The sequence below is a fragment of the Salvelinus fontinalis genome, unplaced genomic scaffold (genome assembly GCF_029448725.1).
Source record: "Salvelinus fontinalis isolate EN_2023a unplaced genomic scaffold, ASM2944872v1 scaffold_0711, whole genome shotgun sequence".
In the NCBI taxonomy this organism is placed as follows: Eukaryota; Metazoa; Chordata; class Actinopteri; order Salmoniformes; family Salmonidae; genus Salvelinus; species Salvelinus fontinalis.
The window spans coordinates 23,297-38,502 of record NW_026600920.1 but is presented as its reverse complement, the minus strand read 5'-3'; the positions used below and the strand labels follow the sequence as shown (position 1 = coordinate 38,502).

The window sequence follows — 15,206 nt, the reverse complement described above, 5'->3', positions numbered from 1 at the left end:
ATCAGGATGTCAGGTAGCCTCGAGGTTAGAGGTTAGAGCGTTGGGGCAGTAACAGTCGCCGGTTCGAATTCCAGAGTCAACAAGATGAAAAGTCTATCGTTGTGCAGGGGGGCACTTAACCCTCCAACCGGTCTAGGGACACTAGTAAATGGTGGACCATGGCTCTGACCTGAACTCTCTGTGGGAGTCTCAGGGGGAGTTGGGGTATGTAAGAAACAGCCATCCCTCCCCACACTCATTCACAAATCCACATTAGGTTGAAGCCAGTGGATTGGAGTGTGTGTGAACGACGTCACACACACACACACGTGATGGTGCACTTCAATCACTCAGTACTATTTCTGTGATCAAGGGCTCTGTTCAAACTGTAAAAGTGAGGCGTTGTAGAAAGAACATTTCAGATTGAGTTGATGTACAGTGCCTTCAGAAAGGATTCACACCCCTTGACTTTTACCACATTTTATTGTGTTACAGCCTGAATTTAAAATGGATTACATTTAGATTTTGTTTCACAGGCCGAAACACAAGACCCCATAATGTCAAAGTGGAATTATGTTTTAAGACAGTTTTAGGGCCCCTCTACATACAGAGCTGTCCTAGAGAGGGCCCCTCTACACACAGAGCTGTCCTAGAGAGGGCCCCTCTACACACAGAGCTGTCCTAGAGAGGGCCCCTCCACACACAGAGCTATCCTAGAGAGGGCCCCTCTACACACAGAGCGGTCCTAGAGAGGGCCCCTCTACACACAGAGCGGTCCTAGAGAGGGCCCCTCTACACACAGAGCGGTCCTAGAGAGGGCCCCTCCACACACAGAGCTGTCTTAGAGAGGGCCCCTCTACACACAGAGCTGTCTTAGAGAGGGCCCCTCTACACACAGAGCTGTCTTAGAGAGGGCCCCTCTACACACAGAGCTGTCTTAGAGAGGGCCCCTCTACACACAGAGCGGTCTTAGAGAGGGCCCCTCTACACACAGAGCGGTCCTAGAGAGGGCCCCTCTACACACAGAGCTGTCTTAGAGAGGGCCCCTCTACACACAGAGCTGTCTTAGAGAGGGCCCCTCTACACACAGAGCGGTCTTAGAGAGGGCCCCTCTACACACAGAGCTGTCTTAGAGAGGGCCCCTCTACACACAGAGCTGTCTTATAGAGGGCCCCTCTACACACAGAGCGGTCTTAGAGAGGGCCCCTCTACACACAGAGCTGTCTTAGAGAGGGCCATTCTCTACACACAGAGCAGCTCTAAGGTTCTCACTGACAGATTCAGGGTAATGCCTTCTGTAAGATCAGTGCAGGTTACCCAGGCACACAGTCCTACCAGGATATATTCAGTCCTACCAGGATATATTCAGTCCTACCAGGATATATTCAGTCCTACCAGGATATATTCAGTCCTACCAGGATATATTCAGTCCTATCAGGCACACAGTCCTACCAGGCACACAGTCCTACCAGGATATATTCAGTCCTACCAGGCACACAGTCCTACCAGGCACACAGTCCTACCAGGATATATTCAGTCCTACCAGGATATATTCAGTCCTACCAGGCACACAGTCCTACCAGGCACACAGTCCTACCAGGATATATTCAGTCCTACCAGGCACACAGTCCTACCAGGCACACAGTCCTACCAGGATATATTCAGTCCTACCAGGCACACAGTCCTACCAGGATATATTCAGTCCTACCAGGCACACAGTCCTACCAGGATATATTCAGTCCTACCAGGCACACAGTCCTACCAGAATATATTCAGTCCTACCAGGATATTCAGTCCAACCAGCATATATTCAGTCCTACCAGGATATATTCAGTCCAACCAGCATATATTCAGTCCTACCAGGATATATTCAGTCCAACCAGCATATATTCAGTCCTACCAGGATATATTCAGTCCTACCAGGCACACAGTCCTACCAGGATATATTCAGTCCTACCAGGCACACAGTCCTACCAGGCACACAGTCCTACCAGGATATTCAGTCCTACCAGGCACACAGTCCTACCAGGATATTCAGTCCTACCAGGATATTCAGTCCTACCAGGATATTCAGTCCTACCAGGATATTCAGTCCTACCAGGCACACAGTCCTACCAGGATATTCAGTCCTACCAGGATATTCAGTCCTAGCAGGATATTCAGTCCTACCAGGATATATTCAGTCCTACCAGGATATTCAGTCCTAGCAGGATATTCAGTCCTACCAGGATATATTCAGTCCTACCAGGATATTCAGTCCTAGCAGGATATTCAGTCCTACCAGGATATTCAGTCCTACCAGGATATTCAGTCCTAGCAGGATATTCAGTCCTACCAGGATATATTCAGTCCTACCAGGATATTCAGTCCTAGCAGGATATTCAGTCCTACCAGGATATATTCAGTCCTACCAGGATATATTCAGTCCTACCAGGATATTCAGTCCTAGCATGCCGGCTCTATCCTCTCTAAATGAAGTAAAATAACGTCTTGCACATCATTTCTAAGCTAAATTGCTGTTGGGAATTTACATTTTTTTTACAAACAAAATGTTTATACTGCATTATGTGGAATATCTCATTCAAAATGTCCACTAGATGTATCTATATTCTTATTTTATTATACATGATTAACATATTTAACATGGTTGCATATTCTTGGCATTATTAATGTAATCATATATTCAAAACAATGTTTAGCTTTTTTACTTACATGCATAACACATAGCTTATCATACCAACCAATACACATGGATAAACATGGGTTACAAAACCAGGCATATTTACAACATAACATTGTATACAGTCATTCACATTGATCCAGTGCAACACAATGAGACAGAGAAGCACAGCTCTTCCCTGTAGGTGTAGGTCACGTGACAGTTGTTGGGTTGTGACACCTCTGCTCGTCACAATATGTTAACGCAATCAGATATACAATCTACACCAGTATAGACAGACACACCAGTATAGACAGACTAGTGTCCTGTCCAGGGGGTGTACTAGTACATTAATCTACACCAGTATAGTCAGACAGACTAGTGTCCTGTTCAGGGGGTGTACTAGTACATTAATCTACACCAGTATAGACAGACTAGTGTCCTGTCCAGGGGGTGTACTAGTACATTAATCTACACCAGTATAGACAGACAGACTAGTGTCCTGTCCAGGGGGTGTACTAGTACATTAATCTACACCAGTATAGTCGGACACACCAGTATAGTCAGACAGACTAGTGTCCTGCCCAGGGGGTGTACTAGTACATTAATCTACACCAGTATAGTCGGACAGACTAGTGTCCTGTCCAGGGGGTGTACTAGTATATTAATCTACACCAGTATAGACAGACTAGTGTCCTGTCCAGGGGGTGTACTAGTACATTAATCTACACCAGTATAGACAGACTAGTGTCCTGTCCAGGGGGTGTACTAGTACATTAATCTACACCAGTATAGACAGACTAGTGTCCTATCCAGGGGGTGTACTAGTACATTAATCTACACCAGTATAGTCAGACAGACTAGTGTCCTGTCCAGGGGGTGTACTAGTACATTAATCTACACCAGTATAGACAGACAGACTAGTGTCCTGTCCAGGGGGTGTACTAGTACATTAATCTACACCAGTATAGTCAGACAGACTAGTGTCCTGTCCAGGGGGTGTACTAGTACATTAATCTACACCAGTATAGACAGACTAGTGTCCTGTTCAGGGGGTGTACTAGTACATTAATCTACACCAGTATAGTCAGACAGACTAGTGTCCTGTCCAGGGGGTGTAGTAGTACATTAATCTACACCAGTATAGTCAGACAGACTAGTGTCCTGTCCAGGGGGTGTAGTAGTACATTAATCTACACCAGTATAGTCAGACAGACTAGTGTCCTGTCCAGGGGGTGTACTAGTACATTAATCTACACCAGTGTAGTCAGACAGACTAGTGTCCTGTCCAGGGGGTTTACTAGTACATTAATCTACACCAGTATAGTCAGACAGACTAGTGTCCTGTCCAGGGGGTGTACTAGTACATTAATCTATACCAGTATAGTCAGACAGACTAGTGTCCTGTTCAGGGGGTGTACTAGTACATTAATCTATACCAGTATAGTCAGACAGACTAGTGTCCTGTCCAGGGGGTGTACTAGTACATTAATCTACACCAGTATAGTCAGACAGACTAGTGTCCTGTCCAGGGGGTGTACTAGTACATTAATCTACACCAGTATAGTCAGACAGACTAGTGTCCTGTCCAGGGGGTGTACTAGTACATTAATCTACACCAGTATAGACAGACTAGTGTCCTGTCCAGGGGGTGTACTAGTACATTAATCTACACCAGTATAGACAGACAGACTAGTGTCCTGTCCAGGGGGTGTACTAGTACATTAATCTACACCAGTATAGTCGGACAGACTAGTGTCCTGTCCAGGGGGTGTACTAGTACATTAAGTTGCCTCACAGGCTCCTGCCCTTTGGTCCGCTCTGGCTTGGAAAAGGCTTCCTTATTTTGTCAGTATGCTCACCGAGTAAGATACTGCTCTAGAGAGATACTACTCCTATGATTAATCACTCTATGGCTGTGTGCTCCAAATGGCACCCTATTCCCTACATAGTACACTACTTTTAACCGCAGCCCTATGGGCTCTGGTCAATAATAGTGCGCTATATAGGGAATAGGGTGCCTTACCTTTTGGGACGCAGCCTACATCAGCCTGCATAAGTGATTAATTAATACAACCCTAGTTCTCCAGAGGGAGGAACGGTTCATAGTTAACTATGTGCTGAACGTAATGAGTTGGCAGATTACCTCATCGTATTAACAAGAGACAGGAAACAGATTAAGAGACAGGAAACAGATTAAGAGACAGGAAACAGATTAAGAGACAGGAAACAGAGTTAGAAACCATTTAGGAACATACATCAACACCTCTCTCCTCCATTGCCAGCAGGATGATTATGAAAAACAAACAGAGGAAAAGAAACAAGATCATTCTCTACTTTTAAATGAAAGGGAACATTCTAGGCTAGGGAACATACTAGGCTAGGGAACATTCTAGGCTAGGGAACATTCTAGGCTAGGGAACATACTAGGCTAGGGAACATTCTAGGCTAGGGAACATACTAGGCTAGGGAACATACTAGGCTAGGCAACATACTAGGCTAGGGAACATTCTAGACTAGGGAACATTCTAGGCTAGGGAACATTCTAGGCTAGGGAACATTCTAGGCTAGGGAACATACTAGGCTAGGGAACATTCTAGGCTAGGGAACATAGTAGGCTAGGGAACATACTAGGCTAGGGAACATACTAGGCTAGGCAACATACTAGGCTAGGGAACATTCTAGTCTAGGGAACATTCTAGGCTAGGGAACATTCTAGGCTAGGGAACATTCTAGAATAGGAAACATACTAGGCTAGGGAACATTCTAGACTAGGGAACATTCTAGGCTAGGGAACATTCTAGACTAGGGAACATTCTAGGCTAGGGAACATTCTAGGCTAGGGAACATTCTTTCAGTTAGTTTAAGTTATGCTCATATTCCTGATGCACAACCATCCCATAGGTCATGTGGAATTATACCTACTGTAAATGATACCTACTGTAAATGATACCTACTGTAAATGACACCTACTGTAAATGATACATACTGTAAATGATAAATACGGCAGGCTTACACCGTGACTTCTCTGTTAAAGACAGTTCCTTCCTCTGATTTGCCTCCAACACCTCTGTCCCTAATCTCCGTGTTTCTTTCTAAAGGCCTCGGTTACAAGGTTTCCTCCTGCACCTCAACTGTTGGTTGGTGAGCGACGTAGTAGCCATGTAACAGCAAAACAGAAACGTTGGAAGAACATTCATCAGGTAGCTAAGCGCCTTCACAGTAAGTTCTAGCTGCTGTATGGGCACGAGCCATACTCTGGTGGAACTCAGAGAGATGTGTTCCAGAGGGTCATTGGGGATCTAAGAGCGTATTAGTTTGACAGGAGGGATGGGGGATTGATATAGATTTCTGTAATGAAAAACTTTTGAGGAATCCACAGTGGAGCTTAACACACTATTAAATCCACTCAACTCCCAGCAGGGAGGAGAACAGATGGAGAGAGTTGATGTTTCTGTACTGTATTATCTGGAGACAATCTCTTTATGATATGACCTTTAGGCTTATAGGGGAGGACAGGGGTGAGAGGGTCAAGCCTGAGAGACTGGTGCTCTACTCTACATAATACTGTATACATTGCCTTACTTGCTGTGTGGGGTCATTTGGTGCAAAAGCAATGACGAATGCCCGCATTTTTTTGTGAAGAGGGGAATAGGACTAAACAGGAAATTCAATATCCCTGCCACTGGGAGGAGTCAGAATGTGTTCCATCTGATACTACTGGGAGGAGTCAGAATGTGTTCCATCTGATACTACTGGGAGGAGTCAGAATGTGTTCCATCTGATACTACTGGGAGGAGTCAGAATGTGTTCCATCTGATACTACTGGGAGGAGTCAGAATGTGTTCCATCTGATACTACTGGGAGGAGTCAGAATGTGTTCCATCTGATACTATGGGGAGGAGTCAGAATGTGTTCCATCTGATACTATGGGGAGGAGTCAGAATGTGTTCCATCTGATACTACTGGGAGGAGTCAGGATGTGTTCCATCTGATACTACTGGGAGGAGTCAGAATGTGTTCCATCTGATACTATGGGGAGGAGTCAGAATGTGTTCCATCTGATACTACTGGGAGGAGTCAGAATGTGTTCCATCTGATACTACGGGGAGGAGTCAGAATGTGTTCCATCTGATACTACGGGGAGGAGTCAGAACCCTGAAAATGATTCTCTTAGTATTTATGTTTTAAAGCTAGTATTTTCATGTTTAAATTGAACAACAAAGTTAAAATAAATATGTGATTTTTGTCGAGACACTAACATAATGGGAGCCGTTGGAGAGAAGATTCAATCTGAACGTACTATTTATATGTAGATACAGATTGATTTTGAAATACTAACGTAATGAGAGCTTCTGAAGATCTGCAATATTTTCAGTAACAATGGGAAGAATGCCAACCAACACGGTCTCTTCTGTAGCTCAGTCTTTGTTTCCGTGGCTTGGGGCTCAGAGAAGCTCAGACAGAGAAAATGCCACGTCCCAAACCTGTAGTCTGGAAAGGTCAGTGTCTTGGCCACTGCAGACCTCTCACAGGGTCAGGATGTTGACATTTTATTCAATTCTCTCACTTTATCCCCAGGATCTCAGCAGGATTTGGCCAGTATTGCTTATTGTGTGTAATTTCTTCAGTTGTTTTTGGTTTCGTCCTACTTCTAGACCTTCTCCTGTTGAGACCAGGAAGCCGGCCAGCTGAGATTCAGTTGAAGGGATCTCCCGCTCAGTTCAACATGACATAGAAAGATCACCGCTCGTATGTTCACAGACACATCCATCAGCCTAGTTTTATGCCAAAAGGATGAACAGAAATGCAACATCATGTTTTGAGGAAGGTAATGTACAAAACCCATACAGTCCCTCTCATGAACACTCCCTCCATCTTGGTTTGAAAGACCACGGAAAAAAGGTTACCACCTCTTTCGGAGACAGCCGAATACAAGATGGCGTTTGTTTTCCAGTAGAGTGTTCCCTTCGCCCTAGAAAACATAGGTCGCTGAGATGGCGTTTGTTTTCCAGTAGAGTGTTCCCTTCGCCCTAGAAAACACAGGTAGCTGAGATGGCGTTTGTTTTCCAGTAGAGTGTTCCCTTCGCCCTAGAAAACACAGGTAGCTGAGATGGCGTTTGTTTTCCAGTAGAGTGTTCCCTTCGCCCTAGAAAACAGGTAGCTGAGATGGCGTACTTATGCAAACTATATGCTGTTCCCTCCTCCAGGCTCTACTGTACAATCTCAATGGTACACACACACACACAACATGAACTGACGCTATGTTTAACGATAAGAGGACTATTCACAACACAACCAACTGTACAGACGATCTGCTACTTTACACAAGGATATAGACAGCATTGTGATGAGCTACTCTCAAGACAGCTAGCTGTCTGTCTGTCTGCTCCGGGTTAAAACAGTTTTAACTACAAACCAGCAACTACGATTTAGAATATATTATACAGAAAGGGGCTTTGTACCCAAACGGCACCCTATTCCCTATATAGTGCACCACTTTTGATTAGGGCCCATAGAGAATAGGGTGCCACTTAGGATGCAGGGAAGGTTCCTTCAGGGGAGGTTTTTAGGTGGTCAAGCCTCGTCATAATAATGCTTTGTGACGTAGCTACGCCTCATAGAATCCCATTTATTGCTTCGCCTGATAGCTTTCATTCATCTTTTTTTTAATCTGTTACGTTGAATAAGAATCATTATATCTACGTTTATATCAGTTCCTTTTGTCTTTTCATCAGACATTACTAATATTGAAATAACATGAGTTTAAGAATACTGTTTCTTGGAAGCGTTTACAAGTAGGTGCAAAACAATATAATCACATATATCTCATCGAATGCAAACTAAGATTCAGGTATGAGTGAACGTAACGTCAATATTTCCAGACGTCGATCTGCTCCATTTTAAATAGACATCCTGAGAGGTTAAACCAACAGTGTATCAAACATAAATAAAGGACCCCCGTCTATAGTCCTTTAGTGGTGACAGACTGGCGGTCTGGTGGTACTGAACAGATTCTTCCCTGCTTTTCATTCTCACTCAGTTGTGTGGAGAGGAACTGTCTTTAGCGTCCCGTGTACACAAAATCTGAAGAGAGTAAGACAAAATAAAGGCACATTTAGTCACATATTATGTCAAACACGTGTACTAAATGTACCCTTCTGTATGACTAAGTCGTTTAGAAGGTTTAGGGGATTATCGTTTTAGTGACTCAAAATGGAACAGTGATTAAAGCCATAGAGTTAGACATACTAGAACGGGACATTGCCATCAAGTCAATGTTCTCCGGTGGGGGGGACCAGCTGCCATGTTGGCTTTGTCCGTTCCAGTCATGGTAGTTCTATTGGTAGGCTTACAGCCGTCTGTCCGTGCTTGTAATTCTAATTATATTGGTAGACCTATATCTATAGTCTGGATATATAGTCTTGGTATGGTGGTATATTCTTTCCATGGTAGTAGTCTGGATATATAATCTTGGTATGGTGGTATAGTCTTACCACGGTAGTAGTCTCGATATATAGTCTTGGTATAGTCTTACCATGGTAGTAGTCTCGATATATAGTCTTGGTATAGTCTTACCATGGTAGTAGTCTGGATATATAGTCTTGGTATAGTCTTACCACGGTAGTAGTCTGGATATATAGTCTTGGTATGGTGGTATAGTCTTACCATGGTAGTAGTCTGGGTATATAGTCTTGGTATGGTGGTATAGTCTTACCATGGTAGTAGTCTGGATATATAGTCTTGGTATAGTCTTACCACGGTAGTAGTCTGGATATATAGTCTTGGTATAGTCTTACCATGGTAGTAGTCTGGGTATATAGTCTTGGTATGGTGGTATAGTCTTACCATGGTAGTAGTCTGGATATATAGTCTTGGTATAGTCTTACCATGGTAGTAGTCTGGATATATAATCTTGGTATGGTGGTATAGTCTTACCACGGTAGTAGTCTGGATATATAGTCTTGGTATAGTCTTACCATGGTAGTAGTCTGGATATATAGTCTTGGTATAGTCTCACCACGGTAGTAGTCTGGATATATAGTCTTGGTATAGTCTTACCATGGTAGTAGTCTGGATATATAGTCTTGGTATGGTGGTATAGTCTTACCATGGTAGTACTCTGGATATATAGTCTTGGTATAGTCTTACCATGGTAGTAGTCTGGATATATAGTCTTGGTATAGTCTTACCATGGTAGTAGTCTGGATATATAATCTTGGTATGGTGGTATAGTCTTACCACGGTAGTAGTCTGGATATATAGTCTTGGTATAGTCTTACCATGGTAGTAGTCTGGATATATAGTCTTGGTATGGTGGTATAGTCTTACCATGGTAGTAGTCTGGATATATAGTCTTGGTATAGTCTTACCATGGTAGTAGTCTGGATATATAGTCTTGGTATAGTCTTACCATGGTAGTAGTCTGGATATATAGTCTTGGTATAGTCTTACCACGGTAGTAATCTGGATATATAGTCTTGGTATAGTCTTACCATGGTAGTAGTCTGGATATATAGTCTTGGTATAGTCTTACCATGGTAGTAGTCTGGATATATAGTCTTGGTATAGTCTTACCATGGTAGTAATCTGGATATATAGTCTTGGTATAGTCTTACCATGATAGTAGTCTGGATATATAGTCTTGGTATAGTCTTACCATGGTAGTAGTCTGGATATAGAGTCTTGGTATGGTGGTGTAGTCTTACTACGGTAGAAGTCTGGATATAGAGTCTTGGTATGGTGGTGTAGTCTTACCACGGTAGTAGTCTGGATATATAGTCTTGGTATAGTCTTACCATGGTAGTAGTCTGGATATATAGTCTTGGTATAGTCTTACCATGGTAGTAGTCTGGATATATAGTCTTGGTATAGTCTTACCATGGTAGTAATCTGGATATATAGTCTTGGTATAGTCTTACCATGGGAGTAGTCTGGATATATAGTCTTGGTATGGTGGTGTAGTCTTACCATGGTAGTAGTCTGGATATATAGTCTTGGTATAGTCTTACCATGGTAGTAGTCTGGATATATAGTCTTGGTATGGTGGTATAGTCTTACCACGGTAGTAGTCTGGATATATAGTCTTGGTATGGTGGTATAGTCTTACCATGGTAGTAGTCTGGATATATAGTCTTGGTATGGTGGTATAGTCTTACCATGGTAGTAGTCTGGATATATAGTCTTGGTATAGACTTACCATGGTAGTAGTCTGGATATATAGTCTTGGTATGGTGGTATAGTCTTACCACGGTAGTAGTCTGGATATATAGTCTTGGTATAGTCTTACCATGGTAGTAGTCTGGATATAGAGTCTTGGTATAGTCTTACCATGGTAGTAGTCTGGATATATAGTCTTGGTATAGACTTACCACGGTAGTAGTCTGGGTTGAAGTTCTCATAGATGGGGTAGAGAGGGTTCTCCTGCTCACTACGGAGCTTCCTGGCTCTCAGGACATCTCGAACACACTGGTGGAGGAAGGAGTACTGGTACTGTGGGGAGAACAGCATTTACATCAATATCATCAATACTACTGTTCATCTGTTGTGATGAGGACAGCATTCACATCAATATCATCAATACTATTGTTCATCTGCTGTGGAGAGGACAGCATTTACATCAATATCATCAATACTACTGTTCATCTGCTGTGGGGAGGACAGCATTCACATCAATACTACTGTTCATCTGCTGCGGGGAGGACAGCATTCACATCAATACTACTGTTCATCTGCTGTGGGGAGGACAGCATTCACATCAATACTACTGTTCATCTGCTGTGGGGAGGACAGCATTCACATCCATATCATCAATACTACTGTTCATCTGCTGTGGGGAGGACAGCATTTATATCAATATCATCAACACTACTGTTTATCTGCTGTGGGGAGGACAGCATTCACATCAATACTTCTGTTCATCTGCTGTGGGGAGGACAGCATTCACATCAATATCATCAACACTACTGTTCATCTGCTGTGATGAGGACAGCATTTACATCAATATCATCAACACTACTGTTCATCTGCTGTGGGGAGGACAGCATTTACATCAATATCATCAACACTACTGTTCATCTGCTGTGGGGAGGACAGCATTTACATCAATATCATCAACACTACTGTTCATCTGCTGTGGGGAGGACAGCATTCACATCAATACTATTGTTCATCTGCTGTGGGGAGGATATTATCACTGGCTATATATTATCACTGGGCATCACTGGCTATATATTATCACTGGTTATATATTACCACTGGCTATATATTATCACTGGGCATCACTGGCTATATATTATCACTGGTTATATATTACCACTGGCTATATATTATCACTGGCTATATATTATCACTGGCTATATATTATCACTGGTTATATATTATCACTGGCTATATATTACCACTGGCTATATATTATCACTGGCTATATATTATCACTGGCTATATATTATCACTGGTTATATATTATCACTGGCTATATATTATCACTGGGCATCACTGGCTATATATTATCACTGGCTATATATTATCACTGGGCATCACTGGCTATATATTATCACTGGTTATATATTATCACTGGTTATATATTATCACTGGTTATATATTATCACTGGCTATATATTATCACTGGTAATATATTATCACTGGCTATATATTATCACTGGTTATATGTTATCACTGGTTATATATTATCACTGGGCATCACTGGCTATATATTATCACTGGCTATATATTATCACTGGTTATATATTATCACTGGCTATATATTATCACTGGTTATATATTATCACTGGCTATATATTATCACTGGCTATATATTATCACTGGTTATATATTATCACTGGTTATATATTATCACTGGTTATATATTATCACTGGGCATCACTGGCTATATATTATCACTGGGCATCACTGGTTATATGTTATCACTGGCTATATATTATCACTGGCTATATATTATCACTGGTTATATATTATCAATGGTTATATATTATCACTGGCTATATATTATCACTGGCTATATATTATCACTGGTTATATATTATCACTGGTTATATATTATCACTGGCTATATATTATCACTGGCTATATATTATCACTGGCTATATATTATCACTGGCTATATATTATCACTGGCTATATGTTATCACTGGTTAAATATTATCACTGGCTATATATTATCACTGGCTATATATTATCACTGGCTATATGTTATCACTGGCTATATATTATCACTGGCTATATATTATCACTGGTTATATATTATCACTGGTTATATATTATCACTGGGCATCACTGGCTATATATTATCACTGGCTATATATTATCACTGGTTATATATTATCACCGGCTATATATTATCACTGGGCATCACTGGCTATATATTATCACTGGGCATCACTGGCTCTATATTATCACTGGCTCTATATTATCACTGGCTATATATTATCACTGGCTATATATTATCACTGGCTATATATTATCACTGGTTATATATTATCACTGGGCATCACTGGCTATATATTATCACTGGCTATATATTATCACTGGCTATATATTATCACTGGCTATATATTATCACTGGCTATATATTATCACTGGGCATCACTGGCTATATATTATCACTGGCTATATATTATCACTGGCTATATATTATCACTGGGCATCACTGGCTATATATTATCACTGGCTATATATTATCACTGGCTATATATTATCACTGGCTATATATTATCACTGGTTATATATTATCACTGGCTATATATTATCACTGGTTATATATTATCACTGGGTATCACTGGCTATATATTATCACTGGCTAAATATTATCACTGGCTATATATTATCACTGGCTATATATTATCACTGGTTATATATTATCACTGGTTATATATTATCACTGGGCATCACTGGCTATATATTATCACTGGCTATATATTATCACTGGCTATATATTATCACTGGCTATATATTATCACTGGCTATATATTATCACTGGGCATCACTGGATATATATTATCACTGGCTATATATTATCACTGGGCATCACTGGCTATATATTATCACTGACTATATATTATCACTGGCTATATATTATCACTGGCTATATATTATCACTGGCTATATATTATCACTGGGCATCACTGGCTATATATTATCACTGGTTATATATTATCACTGGTTATATATTATCACTGGCTATATGTTATCACTGGCTATATATTATCACTGGCTATATATTATCACTGGCTATATATTATCACTGGTTATATATTATCACTGGGCATCACTGGTTATATATTATCACTGGTTATATATTATCACTGGTTATATATTATCACTGGCTATATATTATCACTGGCTATATATTATCACTGGTTATATATTATCACTGGGCATCACTGGCTATATATTATCACTGGCTATATATTATCACTGGCTATATATTATCATTGGTTATATATTATCACTGGTTATATATTATCACTGGCTATATATTATCACTGGCTATATATTATCACTGGCTATATATTATCACTGGTTATATATTATCACTGGTAATATATTATCACTGGGCATCATTGGCTATATATTATCACTGGCTATATATTATCACTGGTAATATATTATCAATGGTTATATATTATCACTGGGCATCATTGGCTATATATTATCACTGGTTATATATTATCACTGGTAATATATTATCACTGGGCATCACTGGTTATATATTATCACTGGCTATATATTATCACTGGGCATCACTGGCTATATACTATCACTGGGCATCACTGGCTATATATTATCACTGGGCATCACTGGCTATATATTATCACTGGCTATATATTATCACTGGTAATATATTATCACTGGGCATCACTGGCTATATATTATCACTGGCTATATATTATCACTGGCTATATATTATCACTGGCTATATATTATCACTGGCTATATATTATCACTGGTTATATATTATCACTGGTAATATATTATCACTGGGCATCATTGGCTATATATTATCACTGGCTATATATTATCACTGGCTATATATTATCACTGGCTATATATTATCACTGGCTATATATTATCACTGGCTATATATTATCACTGGTTATATATTATCACTGGCTATATATTATCACTGGCTATATATTATCACTGGCTATATATTATCACTCGTTATATATTATCACTGATTATATATTATCACTGGCTATATATTATCACTGGCTATATATTATCACTGGTTACATGTTATCACTGGCTATATATTATCACTGGTTATATATTATCACTGGTTATATATTATCACTGGCTATATATTATCACTGGTTATATATTATCACTGGCTATATATTATCACTGGTTATATGTTATCACTGGCTATATATTATCACTGGTTATATATTATCACTGGCTATATATTATCACTGGGCATCACTGGCTATATGTTATCACTGGCTATATATTATCACTGGCTATATATTATCACTCGCTATATATTATCACTGGTTATATGTTATCACTGGCTATATATTATCACTGGGCATCACTGGCTATATGT

At 40.4% G+C, this 15,206-nt stretch overlaps 1 protein-coding gene across 3 annotated transcripts in view; it reads right to left on the bottom strand.

Annotated features, from left to right (window-relative positions):
- Nucleotides 1-2,579: 2,579 nt before the first annotated feature.
- LOC129847116 (receptor-type tyrosine-protein phosphatase beta-like) overlaps nt 2,580-15,206 on the bottom strand; it is a 32,607-nt gene continuing 19,980 nt past the window's right edge. For 2 of the 3 annotated variants that reach the window (XM_055914923.1, XM_055914925.1), the window contains exons 11-12: nt 11,011-11,131; nt 2,580-8,725 (exon numbers count right to left, since the gene is read on the bottom strand). In XM_055914923.1, coding sequence (XP_055770898.1) covers nt 8,703-8,725; nt 11,011-11,131 — 144 coding nt within the window. In that variant the 3' untranslated portion in view covers nt 2,580-8,702. The remainder of the gene's footprint in view (nt 8,726-11,010; nt 11,132-15,206) is intronic. The other variant, XR_008758381.1, reaches the window with a different exon arrangement.